This window comes from Gopherus evgoodei, chromosome 1 (assembly GCF_007399415.2).
Source record: "Gopherus evgoodei ecotype Sinaloan lineage chromosome 1, rGopEvg1_v1.p, whole genome shotgun sequence".
Lineage (NCBI taxonomy): Eukaryota > Metazoa > Chordata > Testudines > Testudinidae > Gopherus > Gopherus evgoodei.
In genome coordinates, this window is record NC_044322.1 from 327,999,877 (window position 1) to 328,027,190 (window position 27,314).

General features: G+C 42.6%; 2 protein-coding genes across 7 annotated transcripts in view; both read left to right on the forward strand.

Moving 5' to 3' along the window:
- Window positions 1-2,792: 2,792 nt before the first annotated feature.
- Window positions 2,793-7,665, forward strand: LOC115644587 (secreted frizzled-related protein 2-like). The gene is made up of 4 exons (XM_030549201.1): window positions 2,793-3,076; window positions 3,679-3,848; window positions 4,785-4,877; window positions 6,175-7,665. The coding sequence occupies exons 1-4, from the start codon at window positions 2,793-2,795 to the stop codon at window positions 6,483-6,485; spliced, it is 858 nt and encodes a 285-aa protein (XP_030405061.1). The 3' UTR covers window positions 6,486-7,665.
- A 2,321-nt stretch (window positions 7,666-9,986) lies between these two features.
- HDAC10 (histone deacetylase 10) overlaps window positions 9,987-27,314 on the forward strand; it is a 36,982-nt gene continuing 19,654 nt past the window's right edge. For 2 of the 6 annotated variants that reach the window (XM_030549194.1, XM_030549200.1), the window contains exons 1-11: window positions 9,987-10,106; window positions 11,111-11,177; window positions 11,750-11,884; window positions 17,732-17,828; window positions 18,374-18,471; window positions 18,738-18,842; window positions 19,035-19,103; window positions 19,851-19,977; window positions 23,873-23,938; window positions 24,294-24,353; window positions 24,718-24,807. In XM_030549194.1, coding sequence (XP_030405054.1) covers window positions 11,113-11,177; window positions 11,750-11,884; window positions 17,732-17,828; window positions 18,374-18,471; window positions 18,738-18,842; window positions 19,035-19,103; window positions 19,851-19,977; window positions 23,873-23,938; window positions 24,294-24,353; window positions 24,718-24,807 — 912 coding nt within the window. In that variant the 5' untranslated portion in view covers window positions 9,987-10,106; window positions 11,111-11,112. Of the gene's footprint in view, window positions 10,107-10,365; window positions 10,430-11,110; window positions 11,193-11,216; window positions 11,313-11,749; window positions 11,885-17,731; window positions 17,829-18,373; window positions 18,472-18,737; window positions 18,843-19,034; window positions 19,104-19,850; window positions 19,978-23,872; window positions 23,939-24,293; window positions 24,354-24,717; window positions 24,808-27,314 lie in introns of those variants that run through there. The other 4 variants (XM_030549197.1, XM_030549196.1, XM_030549199.1 and 1 more) reach the window with 4 other exon arrangements.

Sequence of the window (27,314 nt, forward strand, 5' to 3'; positions counted from 1 at the left end):
CCATTCAAAATACGCACTGCCACTAAGGCTGAGGGATGCAAAAGGGGCTGTAAACCGCCTTTGTGCTCTCCTAGTCCTGCTACAGTCGGGCACTGAGCCAGCCCATCAGCATATATTACATCACCTGTCAAGAACCCCAAGCAGTTGTTACAGCTGCCAGGGATTGCCAGGACACAGAGAAGCCTTGATCACAACTCTGCTTCTTATTCATTTGTCCCTCCTACTTTGGCAACCAGAATGAGTGGTAGTGCCCTAAGGGCCTTTTTGGAGGAGGATTTTACCTACATGTTGTTATCTTCCCATGGGTTATATATTTTGGGTGACCCCATTAAGGCCTTCCCCATTGATTTAACTGGAAGTTATGTACATAGAGGTTTTGCAGGATCAGGTCTATGACTTAGCTCTGTGCACACTGGGCAGCCAAACCATGTCAGAGGACAGTTTTAAGAGTTTCTTTGAATTGGTTTGAAACTCAGGCCCCGATTCTCCTGTGTTAAGGCTGCTTTGTGCCACAATGTCATTGCAAAGTAGCTCGAAAGCCAACAGATAAAAGCCTGGCCCAACTGAAGTCAATGATACTAAACCAGTTTCTTTGGAACTACATCTTTATTGAGTTTAAATGTGGCTCCTAAATTTGAGCTGAAGATGGAGCACTTGATGAACTTGACATTCATGAATAAAGGATTGAAGTGCTTCCCCATAGCCCTGATTAGTCTTATTTTGTATTGCTCTCCTCTAGTTTGAGGAAATGGAGACAGGTATAAATAAACCATATCTGTCCTCAGAAACAAGGAGCAAGAAATGAAACAATAAAAGAAAAAACATCCATTGAATATTTGTTTTTTCCAAACAGTATTAATCCCTGGGAACTTTTATGTTGTCATTTTTCAGGGTATTTAAACAGATCATGTAATTTTCCTGCTAGCTTACAAACAACAAAACAAAAATGTATGGTGAAATCCAGATGCCCATGGAAGTCAGTGGGAGTTCTGTCATTGATTTCAATGGGTCTGGGATTTCACCCCTAGACGTTTACACATAACTAGATACTTGATATCTAGTGTATTGTCTTTCTAAAATCTGTTGCTGCTAGAGGTCTGAAAACATTCTAGAAGAGTATATTTTAAATCAAGCACTATAACTGCCATGTCTGAGTCCTTCAAAAAGCTATTATGAGCCTATTTATTTTAATTATATACACATCTATTTATCAGCAAAAATACTTTGTAGTAGATTTAGTCTGATTAGGACCCGGCATTTTATTGATATATAAGAAGTGCTTGAAATAAGTTTACATATTGTAAAGCAGCCCAATTATTGTGTGCTTCAGAGTAAAAAATGAATTATTTGAGGAGAAATGGATCAAGAGATAATAAATGGATTTTAAAAAACTGGATATAAATAGAGCTGATGGGAAAATCTGTTTTCATCAAAATTTAAAATGTCCACAAAATTTTTTTATCTAAAGTTTGAAATTCAAAAATTTTCAACCCTCTTTTGATATAACTTTTCTAATAGCAATATGTATGCTAGCTGTAACACAGATCCTATACGGCCTCAACTAATCTGCTCCCTTTTCTGGGGTATGTGCACCCTTTGTTTTAATACTATGTAAGAAAATAACTTGCACTGTCAGCAATTCTATTTATTTTTAATTTACAAAATTGACAATAGAACTTGTGCTAAAAAAAGTGTGATGGGAGTAGTATCTGCAATTATACATTTTCATGTATTCATAAAATGTTAATGAAATGATATTCATTTATTAGTAAAATAATTAAAATACATAATCATCTGAATGCCTTAAATGTATATCATCTTTCATCTCAAACACTCCCAAAGTCCTGTACAAACTATAAGCAATATTCTGGCTTTGTGTAAGTGTGTGTTGCCATAGATGGCTGTAGCTGAAGCCAGAATATGGTCCTATACTATCCACTAGATGATCATAATGGTCCCTTCTGACCTTAAAGTCGATGATTCTATGATTCTATTTAGGAAAACTTCCCCCACCTCTGAACTTGAATATACCTTCTGCTAATCTAGTCAATGAAAGATGAACATTCCATAGCTAAATATATAACCCTGCTTCTGGATATCCTACTCAATGAGACAATACAGTAAATTCCACAAGCGCTCAGTTCTCTGACTCCTGTTGAAATCAACAGTAGTTGTGGTGGACTTAACATTTCATAGGATTAGGATTTAAGAGAAGGTTCCAGACAGAATATTCTTTTACTAACAGAAAGCTGTCTCCTTTGTAGTACTTGGCCACATAAAGAAAGTGCCTCTTGAAGTTGTAAAACAGTGCAAGAGACATGGGGCAATTACCAAAAGCAAAACAAGTCAACCTAGGCTGTTTTTTTCCTGCCAAATCAGCAATGTCTGACAATAAGAGAGACACACCAACCCCAGGAGACAGCCTGTCTGTCAAGTACTTTTCTAGGGGCTCGCTTAATTTGATTTAGCATGCACATAACAAACTACCATGTGTCACAATTTAATATGCCACATAGCATGCTGCAGCAGCAGCACTGACATTTTTAGACTCATGACATCCCATATGTAAATTTTTGCATTTAAGGAAAGTCATTGTCTCCACCTCACTGGTTATCACAACAATCACTTGAATGGGCAATAAGCCCAGGTCTTGTCTTGAGTGTTTTGATAAGCTGTTGATAAACGAATGGGGCAGTGAGTTTGTGGTGTATATAAACCACAAGGCTTGTGTGTCTGAACACTGGCGAGGGACTTTACAACTCCATATTTAGCAACTCAGGAGTCACACAAAGATGTTTCCTGCAGCACAGATGCTCTTTGCTCTGAGTAGCTTCCTAAGATTGACAATGGGTTTTGACATCGGATTATCCACTAAGTGTGTAGCAATACCTATGGAAATGGGCATGTGCCACAGCATTGGTTATTCTGAAATGAGGCTTCCCAACCTGATGGGACACACAAGTATGGCAGAGGTTATTCCAAAATCTGCTGAATGGCAGCACTTTGTGGAAACTGGCTGCCACCCTCATGCACGGACATTCTTGTGCTCTCTGTTTGCACCAGTCTGCTTAGATACGTAAGTACCAAGTCATGTTCTAAAATCCTGCCTTGTGTACCTGAATAGATATCAATCTGAATGCATGTGGTTAATCTTAAATGAAGATAATTCTCTGCCAAATTGTTTCTCTTTTGCTGAAGCATATTTATTAACCTTTCTTTTGCCTGCCTGTTCTAGGAAAGAATTCCACACAAGTGTTCTACTTAAACGTTGGTCATGATGTAAAAGAAAAAAAAAAAGAGAGCGAGCTGTGATCAAACAATGTTGAGGTTGATTTTGTTTGATTGTTGTATTATTCATTTTAATAATGTAGGGTCCAATCCAGCTACTGCTGAAATCAGTTATTGCACATAGAAGTAGGCCCTTATTGAATGACATACAGGCATTTTTCTTTAAACAATGCATGAATTCTAAAAGCCAGCCCAAGACCCAGATACAGAATCTTCAGCAGCACCCTCTGTCTGGGTAGAATTGTATCACTGATGAAGACTGAGGATGTTAAACATTGACATATAAGAAAGATGTGCACAACTCTACAGAATTTACTGTAGTAGTAATCACTATTGTTACTGACTTCCAATAAATTTAGCTGATTGGACCTGATTCTTATTTTTTCACAGCTTCATCCATCCTTGTAGGAGTATGTGTGTCGCTGTTCGTGACAGCTGTGCTCCTCTGCTCCTCTGCCATGGACTGTCTTGGCCTGACAGTTTGGACTGTGATCGTTTCCCTGCTGATGAGGACATGTGTCTAGCATCTCTTAGCAAAGAATACAAACATATTCATAAAGGTAGATGGGTGGGAGTGGCTGTGAGCTCTTTTAAAATCAAGTGTACAGAATCAATCAAATACAACTTGAGGGACAAATTTTGAGAACAGTCTCTTGTAAATAGTCATTTCCATGGGTGCACATTTATTCAGTTTGTGCATGCATGCAGATCCATTTTGCACCTGACCTGTGAAGTGCTGAACACCTTCAGTGTAAACTGGGCCAGATTTTAATTGGTATAGTCAGTATAACGCCACTGAAGTCAAGGAAGGCTGGTCAGAAGGCAGGAGGAAGGCTGATAAAATCATGCATATATGCAGCATAATCACCACTGTATCAATAGAGGTCAATGTATTTTATTTATTTACTGATAGGCGTGTCTATGGCCCTCATCACCATGTATTTGAGTACTTCATATATACAATAAATTTGTCCTCACAACAGCTCTGTGATGTAGGGAAGGATTCCCATTTTAGTTCTGGGAAACTGAGGCATGGAGAGATTAATGCCCAGATTTTAGCATCCAGCAGCTCCTATTAAAGTCACGTTTGGAAATCTGGCCATAGGTGACTTGCCCAAGCTCAGACAGGAAGCCTGTGGCAGAAGCAATACCATTTCCTGAGCCCTAGTCCAATGCCTTAATCACAAGATCTTCCTTCTAATAAATTTAGCATAGCATCACCAATAGAATTGCTGCCATACACATTCCATAAATGGTACAGATTGATACCCTTGTCACTCTTAGCAAGGACTGAAAGGGCATGGAAAATGAAACCCCTTTTCATCCATAGAAGGGGCCCATTTTCAGAGCACTGTCTGGAAGCTTGCCTATGTCACACCTGTTCTGTGGTTAAATGGAGAAGGCCACTCTTCAGGCCTGTCACTCTGGCACCTTTCATTGGCACTAAATTCAGACAAAGGACAAAACAATAACGAGACTTTAATATTTCTTACCAGAATTGCCAAAGCCTATATGCCAGACCTGCCCAGCAGTGGAGGAATTCTTTACACAGAAAAGAGTACTAGATGTTTTCTGTGCGAACAACTTTGGTAAGTTCTTGTTAGTATATGTATGATTAGACACTTATTATTTTGATTCCTGAATAGTGGACACACTTTGTCACTTCAGATGTATTCAAAAACTCTCTCTAATATAACTAGTAGTTTGTGAGTGGGTATCAAGGGCTAAATGCTGATCCCACTAAAGTCAATGAGAGTTTGGTCACCGATTTCAGGGTGTGTGTGTGTGTGTGTGTGTGTGTGTGTGTGTGTGTGTGTGTGTGTGTGTGTGTGTGTGTGTGTGTGTGTGTGTGTGTGTGTGTGTGTGTGTGTCAGGATTTAGCCCCAAATGAATATTTTCTGGAACTTTTTTCTCCTATAAACAATATACAAATAGGTCCCATGCTGATTTCTTTTGAATGATGAGGTTGCCTTATTGTCTATTTTATAACCATGTGGCTTTTTTATTCTAGTCTAGTTTGCTGTACTTTATTGCAGTGTACTTTATGGATAACATCTGTGGCAAAGGAGTGAAGTAGCCCTTTTTTGGCAGTTAAAAACAAAAGAAAGTGGAGGCACTTGGCTGTTTGACATTAAAAGAGGAAAGTTCCTTACTGATAGTGTACATGTGCATTATTCCTGTTAACCACACAAAGCAAGATTCAGTAAACAGCAACATTAAAAAAAGGTCCTACCTGATGAGGGTTTGAATGTTCTGGCTGCTGCCTCATTGGGGTTCCACTGACAATACTTTGAGATTACAGCTAGAAGCCTTTTCCAGAACCCACAGAAGTCAATACTAAGACTCTTATGGACTTCAGTTGACTTTGGATCAGACCTTAGGAGAAGCGTGTGTGGAAATACAATAATGCAGTTAGATGTGGGGAAAGAGCTGGATGGGAGCTGGAAAGGGAAGAACTAAAGAAGGGGGAGCAAAGAGCAGGCAGCAGTAGCCAGATATTTTGCTGGTTGATTCTGCTGAAAAATGGACAAAGTCACAATTTCAATAAGATTAGCTGGGATACTGGGCTGCCCTACAAAGCTGGAATACCAGTGTGCTGGAACATCTGGTCACCCTAGTAGTTGGACACATGCAGTGTCACTAAAGATATATGACAGTGATCTTTGTGAGGTTACATTTTCCTGGTTGTGTGATTCTGTGAAAAACTTCTCTTATCTATGTCCCTCTTTGAAAAAATACTGCCATAATCTGTGGCAATGACCCAAAACAAAGGTATGGCCTAATACTTATACTTTGGAACACACTATGTATCCCTCCACTGCTCATTAGGCAGGATTCCTTGCTACATTTAAATAGTTAAAGTAACTTACGTGTTTTTTTCCCCAGCGGTGAAGGTAAAGCTGTCCAAAAAGAGAACAGTTTCTGGTGATCAGGCGTATAATATTGAATGCCAGGTGGAACTCATCAACCAGGGTTTGTTCTTGCCTTATGATACTCAGAACATGATACAACAGTGGTTGCTTATGAATGAAAATTGTACTCAGAGGATGACCCAAACCTACCGCCCCGTGGTGTATCTCATTGTGGGGAATATTGAGGAGGGTACTGTTTTAGTCAACCAAATATACCGCTGGCAGAGGAGGGACTCCCAGCTGACTTTGGCCACACGGAAATGGAAACACCATAAATGTTTATAAATATTTATCTTGTGATCCCTGATACATGTAAAAGGTGACTACACTCCTCTTACCAATGCAATTTTGTAAATAGAAATGTATTATAAATGCAATGTAAAGTCTTAATGTAATTTTTTAAAAATATGTTATAACAGGTTGAATTCAACCTGGGTATAAGTGGAGATAAGTTCTGTGTGGTAAATGGTGTTCCAGCCACTTTGGCAAAGCATGTGTAAATGTGTATTCTCAGATTGTTGTGAAAAATCTTGCATAATATGTATAACCCTGTCATAAAACACTTTCTTATGCAAATCATAACTATGAATGCTTCTAATGCTGTTTGAGGTGCTCAGCACCTCTGAAAATCTGTCTACAGTTTCTTAAGTCTTCTGTATTGCTCATCACTGTAATATCTCAATATTGACTTTTACACGGCTAACTGTGGTTTTAGGTGCTGAATTTTAGGCACCTGCTTTGATAAAATTTGGCCTAGATCTACACTAATAATCTACTTAATTTCTTACACTGATGGAGTGTTTTAAAAGAAGGTGGCCCTCTACTGGACATTTCTACATGGATAAAATGATTTCCTTTCCTGTCAAATAGACATCAGATTGAGTGCCTCAGGGCCAAAGGACCTCAGCCTCAGAAGGACATGGTTGGATGGCTAGTTTTATTTTATAATGGATAGCACTTACAATGCCATAGTATTAATATTTTAAAGCATAAGACGAGTACAGTTTTTGAAAAAGTAATTTATCGTGTGTGATCATTTTGAAAGTGCACATTCCTACTGGAACCTGAATCAGAACTCTACTGAATGTATCTAGTCTGTTTTCATTTTATTAATTAAAATGAAACATTCGTTACTTTAAAAAATCAACACAGGTGGTTTACCAGCTGTCTTTGGGAATTACACGAGGCTAAGACAACTGCAAAAGGCACTGATAATATTCAAGAAATGTAAAACATTATACTGGCCAAATGATTGTAATTAGCATAGTCAGTTGTAGTATGCCTGTGCTAATCTTTAAAAACAGTGGTGATGGATGGGTCTCAGCTTAATTTCAAACACATAAGAACTAATTTCATAAAGATGTATAATCAGCACAAAAACATGTAATAGGACTGCATAAATTATCAGCTACACCAGTAATATGCTTCCTGTTGTGTTTGTATATTTAAAAAGTTTAAAAAAGAATCTGGAATTTTAAAGCAAGGTCCTAAGATCCCAACTATACCTGCTAGCACATGATTCTCTATCATGCTCCAGGGCATCCTTATTAAAACTAAGCAAATAGTTTTTTAGTGATTCATTAATCTCCCTCTTGTTCACTTACAAGCTCTCTGGGGCAGGGACTGTCTTCTGTCCCATGTTGTTTAGTTCCCAGCACTATGGAGTTCCACTCTTTGCCTAAGGCCAATAGTAACAACATGGCTTCTTCTTACCAGTGAGGACAAGAAAATACAGGACTGAATCAGATCTTAATATATTTTTAGAGCTGTTTGCCTATCCATACTGGCAATAAAAAGTTGTATTAACTGTATCCCCATTCATAACAGAGTTGTGTACAAGCATGTTTATTCAAGTAGAGCAGATAGGCCCCAATATAATCTTTTATAATAATTAAAATTCATATGGCATAGAGGTTTCTGTATATATTATGGAACTCTTGTTATGAACTGAGTACTGTTGTTACTGGGAAACATCCCATCCTTAGGTAGGTGTCCATAATTCCCATTGACATTCATTAAATGTAAATAATTTGCCAGAGGATGTTGTGAAGGCCAAGACTATAACAGGGTTCAAAAAAGAATGAGATAAATTCATGGAGGGTAGGTCCATCAGTGGCTATTAGTCAGGATGGGCAGAGATGCCCACTTTTTGCCAGAAGCTGGGAATGGGCAACAGGGAATGGATCACTTGATGATTACATGTTCTGTTCATTCCCTTTGGGGCACCTGGCATTGGCCACTTGCCGGAAGACAGGATACTTGGCTATATGAACCTTTGGTCTGACCCTGTATGGTCATTCTTATGTTCTTATATATATATGCATCTGAACCAGAGGTAGCCCATAGTTTGCTATTATGGACTGGAAAACTAATACAGATTGAGAAATATCCAGAAGCTGAAACTTTAAAGCTCTGTTGTATAATGAAGCAACTGGTTTAAAAAGCATGTTGTTCAAAAGCTCAGGTCATTCTGTCCTGTGGCTTGTGTGTCAATCTCCGGTGATACAATGGTAAATATTTAAAGAACTCTGTCAGTGCTTATACAAGTACCAACTCTCCCATAAAGGTTGCATAAAAAGGCTTTCTTCAATGTAACATTCATACCCAGCAGTAGGTAACCCATTTTAGAAGCACAATAGCTTTCCGAATGGTCAACAACATCACTAACCTGGTTTTGATCATACTAAAAGGTACATTTTGAGTATGATCCACAGGGAATTAGATTCGTGGTTCTTTATAAAAAATAAAATGAGTTCTTTCCTTAGTTTAGTTTTATTTACCTTCATATTGAGGGATTTAGTCAGGATTTAGGTTGAAGGGTTTTGTTGGATTATGCCAAAAGTTTAATAAAATACTCCTGTTTTAAACTGTCCCTGTCTGGGAGTGTAACAAAGATCGGCCTGGAAAACACATTCAAAACAATCCCTGACAAAAGGGCTGATACCAGTTTGCACTAATGATATGTTTACGCTACAGCGGCACACCTGCAGTGTGGCAACTATGCCACTGTAGTGCTGTAGTATAGACACTTGCTATAGCGATGGAAGGGATTTTACCTTGAGAGGTGGTAGCTAGGTCCAAGCAAGAATTCTTCTATTGACTTACCAGTGTCTATACTGGGGTTTAGGTCAGCGGACTGTCTCTGAGGGTGTGAATTTTTCACACCGCTGAGTGAAGTAGCTAGGTTTCAGGTGTAGACCAGGCCTAAGTCTATTTACACAGCTCTGGTAGTGTAAAGCGGCCTCAGAATGGATATAACTTACGTATTTACACACCAGAAAACCTCTTTACACACGAGAGAGGTGTAAAGTGTCCTTAGTGTAAGGAGAATCAGGCCCTCCAAGTTTCCTCAGTGAGGTTCTCACTCACACACACACACACACACAGCGCCCTACCCCTCACAGAGTGTCCTGCCACCCCTGCCCCAACACATACACAGAGTGCCCTGCGAGTGCCTCCTCCCAGCCAGTGCCCTGCCCCTCACAGACATAGAGTGTCCTGTCACTCCTGCCCCAACACATACACAGAGTGCCCTGCGAGTGCCCCGCGAGTGCCCCCTCCATCCCAGTGAACTGCCCCTCACACACACACAGTGTCCTGCCACCCTGCCCCAACACACACACTGCCCTGTACCTCACACACACAGTGCCCAGCCTCCCCCCCCCCGCACACATAGTGCTCTGCCATCCCCAGTTCTCTCTCACTCTCTCTCTCACACACACACGTGTAACACCCTACCATGTAACTCCTCCCTCAAAGATCGGTCACGTGAGGACTTAAATAGGAAGGACGGATGAGGGAGGTGGAGCTGTAAGGGGGTTTCACTCCGGATTCATGGGCTGACAAAGGAAACAGGAAGGGAAGACAAAGGGGCCGCGCCGCAGCAGCGGTACAAAGACAGCCCAGGTAGGAGACGCAAGGCCCCAGCTCAGAGCAAAGATACAGCCCCCGTCCCCTTCGCACCCACCCCGCCTCCCCCCCGAGGGGCGGTTACCTGAAGCCCTTTACCACCCCCACCCCCAGGCGCAGCCTGGGAAGAGAACGAGGAGTGCGCGGCCTCCCCCTCCCGCCACTTGCACTGTTCTTTTGTGCCGTCCGCCCCCACGTGGTGGTTGCCTGCCTGCAGGACGGATGCATTCTCATACCCTCTCCCCCAACTTCTCCTTCTGTGTTTGCACTGCTGAGCCAAGGGGTCTCACGGCCTTTTGTGGGGTGCCACTGACCTCGGGGTATGTAATGGTGTGAGAGCGCTGGAGCTTCACTAGCATCCCAAGTGTTCGCACAACTCGCTCGTCGGTTTATTTTTACTGGTGGAGGGTGGGGGCGTGACTGGATGATTTGATCTTGCAGTTAGTCTCGCTGCAAACGCGCGATCTGTTTAATAATAGGGAACCCCCGTGTAATGTAGACGTTCTAAAGTAAACTGATACTAGACTGAACCGGTAAGCTGAGCTGATACTGGCAGTTCTAGGTTACATATTAACATCCCACTGACTGATCTCTGGTCCTTGCCTTTGATTATACCAGTTTATTGTTCTGCATTTGAATTTCCTTTTGTCACTTTGTATCCGTTTTTAAAATTAATTTTTTTTATGTCCACAAAACCCATCCTTCTAAAAGTAAACCTTATAAAGGTTAACGTGATAAATTATTATAACTGTAATGGCTATGGTATAAATAATAACACTTTTTGGTTTCACCAGTCTGGGGATTACCCAATACTTCACAAACATACATTCAGACCCGCCCTGACAGGTAGGTATGTATTGCAATGTTACAGTTTGGATAACAGAGTCTAGTGGGCTTGTGGCAACAATGTTGGCTTGCTGTGTATTCAGACAATTGCAGGGCAATTTTCTGCCTGAATATGCACAAATGTATCTTGGGATGTCTATTTTGTTTTGTTTTAGCAATGGCTTCAGGAACAGCTTTGATTTACGATGATGAAATGACAAGTTACAAACTACTTTGGGATGAGTAAGTCAGCTGCAGGTTTGCTGAATTTTCTATCAACTATCCGTTATTAGAGCGTTTTTAGAAATGCTCTATACAAGAGCTGATGAGTGGTCCTGATTTCCATTTTGTGAGCTGCATTTTCTTGGGACCCAGAGAGTATGTTGATTTTATTGCTTTTGATCAAAGTAGAATCCTGCTGTAAATCCCCTTTTTCTTTGCTGGCCTTGAGCATTATTTATCTCTGATGCTCTTTTCATTTGAGTACTCCTGCCTTCTTTATTTTGGAGCTCTAGCTCTATTTTTTATTGATCTTTTAGGGGGCTTCATTCTTTGTCGGTTGCACGCCTGATGTTTTTAAAGAGCCACATAAAATTCCTTTTTACTCATGCATTTTTATAACCAAAAATGTTTGTTGTTCCCACACCTCCCTAACTCCACAAACTGGAAAGTTTTCAAATATCTTTTTTCTTTCACTCTTGCAAGAAAAAAGAATCTTCTCACAATTAAATTTAAGCCTAAGCATCCCTGAAGAGGATTTATAATAAGCTTTGTTGATATTGTATTGTAACAAGATAATTATTGTTTATTTGTAGCCCTGAGTGTGATATTGAAGTGCCGGAAAGATTGTTATCCTCCTATGAGCAACTTAAACATTATCATCTTGTGGAAAGATGTATCCATGTACCTGTCAGGGAAGGAACCGAAGAAGAGATCATGTTGGTTCACAGGTGAGATATCAAGTATAATGTTAATTTAATCACCTGGATCCTATTTGATCTTTACAAAAAACTGTTCATATATTTTGCTGCTATGAAAGGTCCTGACCCAAAGCTGACTGAAGTCAATTGAAGGATTCCCGCTGATATTAGTGGGCAATGGATCAGGCTCCAAATGAAAGACTAGTCAGATCTAGGTGTGGTGAGGGCAGGTGCCGAACAAACTTCCCTGCACAAGTCTGTAATGCACCTAAATCCTGTCTGACAGTTTTCTTGCTTTTCCTATTCTGGGCTTCTTTTGAGCAGAGATTGCCAATTGTATACAGTACTAACTGCAAAAGCAGCAAAGAGTCCTGTGGCACCTTATAGGCCTGGTCCACACTACGCTGTTAAATCGATTTTAACAGCATTAAATCGATTTAACGCTGTACCCGTCCACACCACAATGCACTTTAAATCGATTTAAAGGGCTCTTTAAATCGATTTCTGTACTCCTCCCCAACGAGAGGAGTAACGCTAAAATCGATATTAGCGTATCGATTTAGGGTTAGTGTGGCCGCAAATCGAAGTTATTGGCCTCCGGGTGGTATCCCACAGTGCACTAGTGGCCGTTCTGGACAGGTAACTGAACTCTAATGCACTGGCCAGGTATACAGGAAAATCCCCGCGAACTTTTGAATTGCATTTCCTGTTTGGCCAGCGTGGAGCTCTCATCAGCACAGGTGACCATGCGGAGCCCATCAGCACAGGTAACAATGCAGTCTCCTGAGAATAGAAAAAGAGCGCCAGCATTGACCGCACGAGAGGTACTGGATCTTATTGCTATATGGGGAGAGGATTCAGTGCTAACAGAACTCCGTTCCAAAAGACGAAATGAAAAAACTTTTGAAAAAATTTCCAATACCATGAGGGAGAGAGGCCACACCAGGGACTCAGTGCAGTGCAGAGTGAAAGTGAAGGAGCTCAGACAAGCCTACCAGAAAACCAAAGCAGCAAATGGAAGATCTGGATCAGGGCCAAAAACATGCCGCTTCTACGCTGAGCTGCATGCAATTTTAGGGGGCTGCGCCACCACTACCCCCCCCCCTTGATTCCGAGGTGGGGGTTATAATGTCAACCATGGATGAGGATTCAGCAGAGGGGGAAGATGACGAGGAAGAAGAGGAGGAAGAGCTTGCAGAGAGCACACAGCACTCCATTCTCCCTAGCAGCCAGGAGCTTTTTGTGACCCAGATGGAATTACCCTCCCAAGCCACTAGCCCAGACGGTGAAGCCATGGAAGCGACCTCTGGTGAGTGTACCTTTGTAAATATAAAACATAGTTTAAAAGCAAGCGTTTTTAATGATTGATTTGCCATGAGGTCTTGGCATGCATTAGCAAGCATTAAAGTTACTGGAACAGTTTGTTAACATGTCTGGAGATGGAGCAAAAATCCTCCAGGGACATCTCCATGAAGCGCTCCTGGAGGTACTCCAAAAGCCTTTGCAGAAGGTTTCTGGGCAAGGCAGCCTTGTTCCGTCCACCATGGTAGGACACTTTACCACGCCATGCATGTAGCAAGTAATCGGGTCTCATTGCATGACAAAGCCTAGCTGCGTATGGTCCCGGTGATTGCAGGCATTCAAGAAACATCCGTTCTTTATCTCGCTCTGTTATTCTCAGCAGAGTGATATCGTTCATGGTAACCTGGTTGAAATTAAGGAATTTTATTAAGGGGACAGAGATGGCCATTCCTACTGGGCTGCTTGCCTGTTGCTTAAAAGAAATCCTTCCTTGCAGGTAGCCAAGCGGGGGGTGGAGGAGGGGAGGGGGGTTAATGGCCCTGAGCTTTTTAGCATTTGGCCAGCAGGAATCTTCCCAGCTACCAGCCAGGCGGTGGGGTGGGGGGCTGGGAGGAGAAAGGGGGGGTGATTAGCAGTGATCTTCCATTATACCAGCCATGCGGTGGGGGGAGGGGTAAAGCAATTCCAGGGTTAGGGTTAGGGTTTGGCGTCTGCTGCTCCTTGTTAAAGCAGCAGCACAGGGAGAAGCTATATGCCTCTTTGTATGGCTTACCATGACCGCATGCAAGCTGAATTGTGATGCCCGGACCTGTGTCTGTGTTGATCTGTTACACCACAGCCGCAGGCACTCAGTACTAAAAGAATCCAAATGCGACCTTGTAGTGAAATCACATGTGCTATGTAAGGTGAATAGTGTTGTTCACTATGAAAGAGTATAACCATTCTTCTGTGAAATGTATCTTTTATAATCCTTCTATCACTATTTTCCCCCATTCATGCGCTGCAAATTTTTCAAGCCTCCCTACTCCATCCCGAAGGCTAGCTCAGATAAGGAGGAGGAAGAAGAGGACACGAGATGAAATGTTCACAGAAATCATGGCAATAACTCTCAATGAAAGAGCTCATCTGGGAGAGTGGAAGGACGTGGTAGCAAAGTACAGGAAAGATGCCAGTGAACGTGAGGATAGGAGAGACGCTCGAGATGAGAGGTGGCTGCAGGAAGATCAGAGGTGTAGGCAGGAAGATCAGCGGTGGCGGGATGCAACACTGGAGCTGCTGTGTGATCAAACTGACATCCTCCGACGTCTAGTGGATCTTCAGGAGGAGCAGCGGGGTCACAGAGTGCCATTGCAGCCCATGTTTAACCACCCTCAGTACTCACCATGTTCCATATCTTCCACATCCAGACGTGTAAGAACGCGTGGGGGAAGGCTTTGTGCACCAACCCACTCCACCCCCATGGACAGTCCAACCAAAAGGCTGTCATTACATTGAAATGTGCTTAATGGCCTTTTCCTTCCCTCCTATCCTCCTCCCAAACCACTCCCGTGATACCTTGTTATTTCTCTTACTGTTTTTATAATTACATGCTTTTTAAACGAAGGGGGAGGGTGGGTTGCTTACAGGGAATGACTTTTTATAAAGAATACATGCTTTTTAAACGATAGTGACTTTACTTCCATAAGCGAGCTGTAATTGAAGGGGGAGGGTGGGTTGCTTACAGGAGGAGTCAATAAAGAGGGGAGGTTCATGAAGGGGAAACAAACACAGCAGTCACACCGTACCCTGGCCCATGATGAAACTCGTTTACAAGGCTTCTCTGATGCGCACCGCTTCCTGGTGTGCTCTTCTAGTCGCCCTGGTGTCTGGCTGCGCATAATCAGCAGCCAGGTGATTTGCCTCAGCCTCCCACCCCGCCATAAAGGTCTCCCCCTTACTTTCACAGAGATTGTGGAGCACACCGCAAGCAGCAATAACAATGGGGACATTAGTTTGGCTGAGGTCTGAGTGAGTCAGTAATGTGCGCCAGTGCGCCATTAAATGGCCAAATGCACATTCTACCACCATTCTGCACTTGCTCAGCCTGTAGTTGAACAACTCCTGACTACTGTCCAGGCTGCCTGTGTATGGCTTCATGAGCCATGGCATCAAGGGGTAGGCTGCGTCCCCCAGGATAACTACAGGCATTTCAACATTCCCAACTGTTATTTTCTGGTCTGGGAAGTAATTCCCTTGCTGCAGCCATTTAAACAGAGTAGTGTTCCTGAAGACACGAGTGTCATGAACCCTTCCTGGCCATCCCACGTGGATGTTGGTGAAATATCCCTTGTGATCCACCAGTGCTTGCAGCACCATGGAAAAGTACCCCTTGCGGTTTATATACTGGGTGCCCTGGTGCTCTGGTGCCAAGATAGGGATATGGGTTCCATCTCTCGCCCCCCCACAGTTAGGGACTCCCATTGCAGCAAAACCATCCACTATGACCTGCACGCTTCCCAGAGTCACAACCTTTCGTAGCAGCAGCTTAATGATTGCTTTGGCTACTTGCAACACAGCAGCCCCCACAGTAGATTTTCCCACTCCAAATTGATTCCCAACTGACCGGTAGCTGTCTAGCGTTGCAAGCTTCCAGAGGGCTATTGCCACTCGCTTCTCCACTGTGAGGGCTGCTCTCATCTTGGTATGGCGTTTCAGGACACGGGAAAGCAAGTCACAAAGTTCAAAGAAAGTGCTCTTACGCATGCGAAAGTTTCGCAGCCACTGTGAATCGTCCCACACCTGCAAAACTATACGGTCCCACCAGTCTGTGCTTGTTTCCCGGGCCCAAAATCGGCGTTCAATGGGTAGAACCTCCCCCGTTACCAGCCAGAGCTCCAAAGCACAGGGGCCCGCGGTTAGGGAGAATTCAGTGTCCATGTCCTCATCACTCGTCGCCGCGCTGCCGTAGCTGCTTCCTCCTCTCCTGCGTTTGCAGTTCGTGGTTCACCATAGACAGCACGAGAATGCGCGAGGTATTTACAACGTTCACGATTGCGCTATTGAGCTGAGCAGGGTCCATGCTTGCTGTGCTATGGCGTTTGCGCAGTTCACCCAGGAAAAAAGGCACGAAATGGCTGTCTGCTGCTTTCACGGAGGGAGGGAGGGGTGAGGCTGTACCCAGAACCACCCGCGACAATGATTTTTGCCCCTTCAGGCACTGGGGTCTCAACCCAGAATTCCAAGGCTCAGGGAAGACTGCGGGAACTATGGGATAGCTACGGGATAGCTACCCACAGTGCAACGCTCCAGAAATCGATACTAGCCTCGGACAATGGACGCACACCGCCGAATTAATGTGCCTAGTGTGGACGCGCAGAATCGACTTTATAATATCTTTTTTATAAAGTCGGTTTAAGCTAATTCGAATTTATCCTGTAGTGTAGACTTACGTACCCATAGACTAACAGACGTATTGGAGCATGAGCTTTCGTGGGTGAATACCCACTTTGTCGGATGCATGTGTTAACTGCATATAACTGAGGCACTGAACATGTAAAACTTTAAAAGTAAACTTTAAACAAAACTAGTCCAACTTTGCCAGAAAAAATGAATGCAAGAAAAATGGGAATTTATATAAATCAAATAGGGAGAGATGTTGAGGGGAAAAGAAGGGGAAATTATCCAAGATAAATTGAGGGTATGGCTACATTTGGAATTTCAAAGTGCTGCCGGAGCGCTGCCGCGGCAGCGCTTTGAAGTGTGAGTGTAGTCAGAGCGGCAGCGCTGGGAGAGAGCTCTCCCAGCGCTGCATGTAAACCACATCCCTTACGGGTGTAGCGTGCAGCGCTGGGAGCCGCGCTCCCAGCGCTGCTGCCCTGATTACACTGACGCTTTACAGCACTGTATCTTGCAGCGCTCAGGGGGGTGTTTTTTCACACCCCAGTTGCAGCGCTGTAAAGTGTGAGTGTAGCCAAGGCCTGAATCAAATAGAAATGCATTGTATTTAATTCTGCAGAAGGCCCTGGGCGCAGAGGGACTGTGGCATACATACTCAGAGATGGTACCCCAGAGATGGGATTCCTGAACTCAGAAGGCCCTGGCTGTAGCCCTGGCCCAGACTTCATTGTGCCATGTTGTACAATGGTTTTTCAGTGTGGGCAAATGTTGATGGTATATTAGGATAAAACCACCAAGCTCAATTTTACTTGTGATCTGAATGCATTTTCTTGGGACCCAGAGAGTATTTTGATTTTATTGCTTTGATCAAAGTAGAATCCTGCTGTGGGATTGACATTCTGAAGTTAGGTCTCACATGCTACCACCAACCTCTCATATTATCACATACTCTTTTCTTTTCACATTAGTAAAGGAGGAGGGATAGCTCAGTGGTTTGAGCATTGGCCTGCCAAACCAAGGGTTGTTAGTTCAGTCGTTGAGGGAGCCATTTAGGGAACTGGGATGAAAATCTGTCCTGGGATTAGTCCTTCTTTGAGTAGGATGACCTCCTGAGGTCCTTTCTGATCCTGATATTCTATGTTTAGCAGAGATTTTTTAGGCATATCTCAGTTAACCTGCTTTCTCTTTTTTCAATTAAAGTTCAGAATACTTGGAAGTTGTAAAGAGCACCCAGACAATGAATGAAGAAGAACTCCAAAGAGTCTCAGAAAATTATGATGCTGTTTACTTTCATCCGGTATGTGGGCATGGCCATTTCCCTGTTGTGATTTATTTACTGTTGCATTAGAAGCCCATTTTTTATAGCTGGAATTAAAATAGCCAACATTTTTGTTTGTGTGTTTGTTTGTTTAAATATACTAGTAGTTTTTTTCACGAGGTACTTACAAGTATCAGTATAGTAATTTTAACTAACAAACATAACAGCTCCACAGCGTCTGCTCTCTAACCACACCACCTGATTGAAGTATAGTTTTGGATTTTATTTTAAACTAATAAAAGTAAGGAGACTAAGAGTTAAGGCCAACACTTTCCTCCCATAATTCTTCCCATTTTTGCCTGTGTATTGCTCATGCTTCTGAACAGTGCATGATATACACAAATATTTCTAGTAAAAGTCATACTTGAGTTTCCATTGTCAAATTCTGCTCTCAGTTACATCCAACTTCACCGGGGAGGGAACACTTCAAATAATCTGTTATAGTGATGCAAAACATGTCAGTTATGTTTAGTTTAAACCAGCTGGTGGGTGGCTGATGACAATAATTAGATTTCTTTTCTTAGAATACTTACCGCTGTGCTAAACTAGCAGTAGGAGCAACTTTGCAACTGGTGGACTCTGTGATGTCAGGAAAAGTGCGCAATGGAATGGCATTAGTAAGGTAATGAAGCACTTAAGAGTTCTGACCCTCACAGAGGTACCGGCAGCAGGGATAAACCATGGGACCTCTTGAGCTAAATATATGAGCCTCTGCTGCCTGAGCTAAAAGATATGTCTCTTAGCCCTGGCTGTAGCAGGCTTATCAATCTCTTGCTGGCCCAGCCACCACTAGAGGGGTACAGGGTGCCACTCCAACCAAGCAGGGGTTAGATTACTTTTAAACCAAAGTTCATTCTTAGTGAGTAACCATGTCTAGCTTTGTTTCAGGCCTCCAGGTCATCACAGCCAGCGAAATGCAGCCAATGGATTCTGCGTGTTCAATAATGTTGCTATTGCAGCTCAATATGCCAAAAGAAGATATGGTCTTCAGAGGTTAGTGTATATTTATCTCTGGGGTAGGTTTTCAAAGACACAAATGGCAGTTAGGTGCCTAACTTCCACTGAAAGACCATAGGCTTTTGGCACCAAAGTGCCTTTAACAATCTTCTCTATTTGTTACTTACTATCCTCTTGGCTTGGGTTGCTGTGATGGTTCTAGTGAATATTTCCTTTTGATTCATGCAGAATTCTCATTGTTGACTGGGATGTGCACCATGGACAAGGAATTCAATATGTATTTGAAGAGGATCCCAGGTTTGTAATTTTCTTTTGCATGTCAAGTTGGTTTATTTTTGGTTGCCTCTCAGTAGAATAAAACCCTTCTTATTCTAAAATAGAAATTCCTACAAAATGCCTCTCATTCTTCTAGGTACACCTCTACCCCCTCCCCGGAGCACTGCTTTACCGCGTTATGTCTGAATTCGTGTTATATCAGGTCGCGTTATATTGGGATAGAGGTGTACTTCATTCTCTCTGAAACTGTATTTATTTATTCTCATTTGTCAAACAAACTGAAACAAATTTTTAAACCTAATTAAAAGTAATTTGTAAGTCTACTCTAGAAAAATTGACACAACATGAGCTCTGTGGCTACCTTTGTTTACTGATAGAAAGCTCTCTCTGCACCACTATCCAAATATTCAGTGAACAACTGGTTTAAACAAATGTGTTCTATGCAGTTTTCTAAAAGCTACAAACTCTGAGCCCATCAGCAAGACCCTTCTTTCAAAAATTCCCTTTCTCTGGCCCTAGAGCAGTCTGTGCCAGAAACTTACAGCAAAAGTGCCCTAGCTGAATTTGACTGTTGTGCTAGACTATACAGAGCTTTTCAAGTAAGTGGGTGCCAGTTTGTTCAGCAATATTAGTGGAGAGAAAGATGGGGAATGTTTGCTACTTAAGGCCTATTTTCCTGCTGTATGTGAAATGAGCCAGAGAGGGTCAGATGTGAAAAGATCCTTCGTAACTTTTGTTTCAGTTGGATTTGTTTGTTCTTTCTTTCAGTGTTCTCTATTACTCCTGGCATCGCTATGAACATCAGCAGTTCTGGCCCTTGCTCAGAGAATCTGATTATGATGCTGTTGGTCAGGGAAAAGGAAAAGGATTCAATTTAAATGTACCTTGGAATAAGGTAAACGTTGCTTGACAGCATAACAGTGCACATTCAATAGCTTTATCTGTCATGCATTCAGAGCAATGTGTTAGCAATTTTAGAAGTAATACTTTTGATGAGAAATGCATTGACTTGATTACTTGGCAGAGGTCACACATTCCAGCGAAAGGAATCTCTTCTGAGAAAATGACTTTCAGTGTGATGATTTAAACAATCTGTCACCAATTCAGACATTCCCTTTCCTTTACCTGTATGTTATTTGGTTAGGCCCCAATACAGCAAAGCATTTGAGCACATGATGAAATAGATCCCTCTTCAGCAAAGAACTTAAGCACATACTTAAGACCCACTGAAGTTGAATGCGTACATACTTTGCTGAATAGGGATGGATGGCTGTACCTGAGGCCTTAAAAGCTAAGGCTCCTGCTTTGTATTCTGTTCCTCCTGTTTAACTGTTTGCGCCTGGCTTTGAAGGAACTGAGATTTGGATTCACAAAGGGACTTAGCCATTGCAGTGCTCAACATTGCAATGCCTAACTTTTAGGCACCTTGAAAACCACAAAGGATGAGTTAGGACCTCTGTACAGTACTTGGGAAGAGACAGGCACCTGAGAATGGGATCCATAAAAGCCAGCACTTTAGGCAGGGCAATGGGAGATGCTGACAAGAGCGGGATGTCCTAAGTCCCTCTGCTCTTAAAGAGTTAGGCACCTAAGTCCAGCCTGCAGAGAGGCACCTGTCTCTGCTTGTGGAAACCCTTTGTCTGGAGTCAGGTGACTTAGGTGCCTAAACTGTTTCTTGTGGCCTGTCTCACTCCGCACAAGATGGCAGGGGAAGGGAAGAGGAGGAGAGCTCCCTAATAACCTTTAGCCCTGTGATTAGGGCACTCAAAAGGTGGAGGGAATCCCTGTTCAGATCCCTTCTCTTCATCAAGTAGAGGGAGGAATCAAACCAGGGTTTTCCACATCCCAAGTGAGTGCTCGAACCACTAGGCTAAAGGTTATTGTCCTCGCTGCCTATTTTGTTAGTGTTAGGCGTGCTCTGAGCTTGCCTGCTGGATTAAAGTAAGATAGGCATACCTCCGTCTATCTTCTCCTGGTTTGAGGATCAGGTTGGAGCTTAGCATGAGATAGGCATCCAGATACCTGTCTTAGGGAGCAATGTGCATGCTCGGAGGCAGAAACTTACCTGCCTTTTGCAGCAAAAGTTTAGGTACTCAGCGAATTTAGGTAGCTGTGGGGTTAGGTGGCAGCCAGGTGAGGGTTTTGCAGATTGCAGTGGAGCCTAAAACTGGGACATAGGCACCTGTCATGGGGTTCAGGATGCAATCCAGACCAGTGAGCAGTTGTCACTATTTGCCCTGCTACCCTGAATGCCTTTGCTGCTGTAGGTCCCAGCCTGGGATGTTCACAACCTACAAACATGCAGGTCACACCCTGAAGTGTCTGTGTGTTAGACAGTCCTAGTTCAGCAGCTCTGACTCCAGCAGCCTGTCTGTAGCCCCATTCTGTCTTCCACCAGCCTGGGTTACAACCAGTAAGGTGACCCCAACACACTCCCAATCCCAAATTTTCTGAAAGCCATGTGCTCTGCAATGTCCAGTCCTCATCTGAACAGTGCAGAGAAATCATAAGGTTCATTTGTTTCTCTAAAGACACACAAGCACATTACAGCTTATTAACTTATCTTGAATAAATGCAGCTTTCCCTTTAAACACAGCACTGAGTTGATTTATAGTAAAAATAAAACAAATTAATTAACGACAGGACATCGATTAAGTGATGCCAAGAACACTGAGAAAGGGCAAGCAAATAAAAGTGAAAAACACACATCTAACAGTCTAAAACCCAACCTAGCAAGGTACAGTAACTCCTCACTTAAAGTCATCCCAGTTAATGTTGTTTTGTTGTTATGTTGCTGATCAATTGGAGAACATCTTCGTTTAAGGGAGCATTATGCAACTTTATAACGTTTGGCAGCCTCCTGCTTTGTCCACTGCTTGCAGGAAGAGCAGCCCACTGGAGCTAGCTGGTGGACCAGCAGCCCTCCTATCAGCTCCCCACTCCCCTAAGTTGCCTGTGTGGCGGCTGCCCAGCAAGCTAGCAATTGCCGGGCAGTTCAGCTGTCCCTCCACCCACTGCCATGTGCTGCTCCTGCCCTCTGCCTTGGAGCTTCTCCCGGGAGCCTCCTGCTTGCTGCGTGGGGGGGAGGAAAGAGGCTAATGTCAGGATGCCCCCCTACCCCGCCACTCCTGCCCCTCCACTCCTTTACCCCATCATGCGATCTCCACAGAGCAGGGGGGGACATGACAGGGCTCAGGATGGAGGGAGCTTGCTGGCAGCAGCTGTTGTCTCAACTTGCTGATTTACTTAAAAAGGCAGTGTACTTAGAGTGGGGTTACTGTACTTAAAGAGGCAATGCACGTCTCTCTCACACACAGCGTGTATCTCTGTCTTTCTCTGCCATGCTGTCTCCCCTCCCTCCATTCGTGCTGCCTTGTAGAGTGTGAGGCTACATTAACAACATGTTAACCCTTGAGGGCTCAACCAAGTGCTAGTTCATCATTTAGCAGCATTAAAGTATTTCCTGGGAAATATCCTACTCTCTTCCACCTTCTGACTTCACCACCTCAACCAAACTTCACAATCATTGCTGTGTACAGTATTAAATTGTCTAAAATGTATACGGTGTGTGTCTGGCGAAAAAGTTTCCCTGGAACCTAATCCCCCCCATTTAGATTAATTCTTATGGAGAAATTGGATTCACTTAACATCGTTTTGCTTAAAGTAGCATTTTTCAGGAACATAACTACAACATGAAGCAAGGAGTTACTGTACAAGCTTTGTTCAAGATGGTTTCTCACCTAGTTAGCAGAGACTTCAACCTCTCCTTTATTGAAGAACCCATCTTTCTCAGCTTGCATGAACTCTGTTCCCTTGTGTCTATCTAGTGATGGATGCCAAAGATGGCTTCTATCTTCCAAAGTTCAATGACTTTGTTTCAAGAGGCAGGATGATCTCATGCTGTTGTTCCCTTCCTGTGAGCTTCCCACCACCCTGCTTGTAAATGAGCTTCCATTGTTTTGATTCCACCACGCTTAATTTACAGGAGACGGGTAAATAGTTGCATTTTATCCTGTCTGGAAGGGAACCTGTTTCACTGTATTTGGCCACAGACTTTAAAGCATGCTATCATTTAAGTACCCATATTTCCTCATATAGTGTTGGTAAATACCTTTCACAATGATATTAATCACCAGTGTGTCATTACTTTCAGAAAAGACCTCTGTACACTGTATACAATACTGTAGTATTATAAAAATCAGTTAATTCAGTTGCTTATCACTTGAGGTTTGCCACCCTGTGCTTATAGACCAGTAAACCTTTGAAATGGATTTTCTGAGGGTACTCCTCAAAGTAAAGTTTATTCAAGCTGTGAGGAAAGCCACATGGAATCTGGTGATGAAGGAAGCTCCATGCTCTCCCCTCCTCTCTCCACTTGTTAGTTTAATAGCTTTGTTACCTAATGTTTAAAAGTGAACCATCATTGTCTTTAACTGAATACTGGGCTGGTCAGAGAATCAAATACACATCACCTTGTGTAAGTCATTCCTGTTTACCAGCTCCACCGACATACCTTAGTCATCATTCCACCATATATCCATAACTCTTAATATACACCACATACATATATCACACAAGAATATAAATGGTCAGTGAGTTATTAATTTTCAAATGATACCTCACAAGGCATATTTTGTACAAAGATTATTACAATAGTGTGCAGGGTGTGAATACAGGCATACTTAGGATCACAGCACCTAAACCCTTTTGTGGATCTGGCCCCTAGAAAATAAACACATTACTTTCTCAGAAAAAAGAGCTGCTTCATATCTCGTGTATTGGTTTTGCAGGTTGGAATGGGGAATTCTGATTATCTAGCTGCATTTTTCCATGTGTTGCTTCCAGTGGCTTTTGAGGTAATGTGTTTGTTCTGATTTTTTAAATAAAAATAATAATAATAAAAAAACCTTTTAAAGTGGTGATTTTATAAATATCTGTAGGTATAGGAATGCTGTGTGCATTTGAAATGCAGTCAGTCCATTGTTTCTACTGAAAGGAGTGTCTGTCTGAATGACTGGTGCCTGAATAGTGAAATATTGACATGAATGAGAGTTTTATTTTTACATATTCAATATAAAAGGCTCTAATGAAACAATACAAAGGCTAAATCATGCAGTTTTTACTCAGGAAAATTCTTTATTCATGTGCATTGACAGGACTGGGCCCAGAGATTGCAAAAAGGCTATATAATATATCTTTGTTTTATTATAGTTTGTTCCAGAACTTATTCTGGTCTCTTCTGGATATGATTCAGGAATTGGTGATCCCGAGGTAAGTAATTATACAGGATTTTGCACCTTCTCTTATCCATTACTTTAAAAATAAAATTTATTTATATTTTAAATGTCGTAATTGTCCAGCTATTGATAAGTAGATTTCACTTTGACCAAGCATAAAACCTCATGTTTCAGGCCTTAAACTAATCTTGAACTTTTAGGGATTAGGCTGAGACATTTATGGGTTGTTGGGGGGGAGGTACAGATTTTTCCACGTTGCACATTTATCTGAAATACATGGTGCGGGAACCAGGATACTGGGCTACATGGACCATTGGTGATCCACTATAGCAGTTCTTATGTTACCAGCTTTGTTGAGCAAGGCTTCTATTTCTTTTTAACACTTTCCTGGTTTTTAGGGTCAGATGAATGCTACTCCAGAGTGTTTTGCTCACCTTACACATTTCCTAATGCAGTTAGCTAATGGAAGGCTGTGTGCAGTTCTAGAGGTAAAGCTTTAAACGTGTCATTTTTTTTGTACATTTTGGAGGGGAGGGTCCTTGTATAAGAGCCTCACATCCCTAGCCTGGAACTAGAAATAAAAAAGCTCAGCAAAATAAATTCTTTCCCTATGCACGTGAAGTTTTACTAGAATGTCTCTTTTGAGAACCGGGAATGCAAGAATGGTTAAGACTTTACAGTGCTCTTGTGAGTGTATAGGAAAACTGCATCTCTTTTTAAACTGACGTTTTGTAGTCTACACTTTTGAGGGAGAGAGAATTTATATGATGATTTTATATTCTGATTTAAAAAAATAAAGCTTTCAATGTGGGTTCATAGTGCTTGTGCACAGCAACTGGAGTGCTACTCTGAACCATATCAGATCCATTAAGAACAAGGCTGCATTAGGGACATTTTTGCAAGTAAACCTTGCGCCACTAGAGCTTTTAAAGACATCTTCCTAAGTACATATTTACCCAGTAATGGTGTCCTTATTGATTTCTCATTGTATTTATTAAAAAACCTCTACACGACCTACTGCTATTGAAGGCTTTCTTTTTAACTAAGAAAATATTTTATCTTTCTGAACATTTCATGGTGCATCCTTCAAACTCACCCTCTCAACAGCATCCTAAAGAACTGATGGCTCTTGTGCATGTTGAGTTTGTAGATATATTACTACTCACTCAAGGCATCCAAGCCTGGTTTCTTTCCTAAGGTGAACCCATTTCTCACCCTCATTCTCCATTAAATAGCGACAGAGTCCTGTGGCACCTTATAGACTAACAGATGTATTGGATCATGAGCTTTCGTGGATGAATACCCACTTTGTCAGACGCATGTAATGGAAATTTCCAGAGGCAGGTATAAATATGCAGGCAAGAATCAGTCTAGAGATAATGAGGTTAGTTCAGTCAGGGAGGATGAGGCCCTCTTCTAGCAGTTGAAGTGTGAACACCAAGGGAGGAGAAACTGCTTTTGTAGTTGGCTAGCCATTCACAGTCTTTGTTTAATCCTGAGCTGATGGTGTCAAATTTGCAAATGAACTGAAGGTCAGCAGTTTCTCTTTGGAGTCTGGTCCTGAAGTTTTTTGCCGCAGGATGGCTACCTTTAAATCTGGGAACCTATAGGAGAACACTTCAACCTCCCTGAACACACAATAGCGTATTGTATATTGGTCTTTTACTATTCTATACCTGTCAATGGATGAATAGTGGATTTCAGTCTCCAGAGGTGTCAGTGTTGCAACTTTTGAGCACTAAGGTATATATCAGAATAGATACTCGCAGATGAAAATGGGTTTAATAGAGATAAAACATCAAGGGTAAGATCCTTACCCACGCTCTGCCCATTCTATATTGGGTAAGAGGGCAATATAAAGGGCTCCTAAAATTTCTTGTTCCAGCTGGGTGAGGAGTCCCCTTGTGAAAACACTCTCGGATCCTGTGAGGTGGGACCCGCCCACCGCTCAGGCTATAGCCTGAGCCCAAACATCTAAACTGCAGATAAACAGCCCCTGAGCCTGAGCCCTGTGAGCCCGAGGCAGGGGCCAGCTGTGGGTTTTTAATTGCAGTGTAGACATACCCTTAGTGGCTCAGTACAGAATTTCACCCCAAGTTTCCCAATTTTTTTTTTTTTGGTAAGATCATAACTGATTTCCAGTAATGCATTCAAACCGGGTTATGCTCATTGGTGTCATTTCACAATGATGTATTTTAACAAGTTCACAGAATCATAGACTATCAAGACTGAAAGGGACCTCAGGAGGTCATCTAGTCCAACCCCCTGCTCAAAGCAGGACCAATCCCCAACTAAATCACCCCAGCCAGGGCTTTGTCAAGCCTGACCTTAAAAATCTCTAAGGAAGGAGATCCCACCACCTCCCTGGGTAACCCATTCCAGTGCTTCACTACCCTCCTAGTGAAAATGTTTTTCCTAATATCCAACCTAAACCTCCCTCACTGCAACTTGAGACCATTACTCCTTGTTCTGTCATCTGGTACCACTGAGAACAGTCTAGATCCATCCTCTTTGGAACCCCCTTTCAGGTAGTTGAAAGCAGCTATCAAATCCCCCCTCATTCTTTTCTTCTGCAGACAAAACAATCCCAATTCCTTCAGCCTCTCCTCATATGTCATGTGCTCCAGCCCACTAATCATTTTTGTTGCCCTCCGCTGGACTCTTTCCAATTTTTCCACATCCTTCTTGTAGTATGGGGCCCAAAACTGGACACAATACTCCCGATGAGGCCTCACCAATGTCGAATAGTGGGGAATGATCACGTCCCTCGATCTGTTAGCAATGCCCCTACTTAAACAGCCCAAAATGCCATTAGCCTTCTTGGTGACAAGGGCACACTGTCAACTCATATCCAGCTTCTCGTCCATTGTAACCCCTAGGTCCTTTTCGGCAGAACTGCTGCCTAGCCATTCGGTCCCTAGTCTGTAGCAGTGCATGGGATACTTCCGTCCTAAGTGCAGGACTCTGTACTTGTCCTTGTTGAACCTCATCAGAT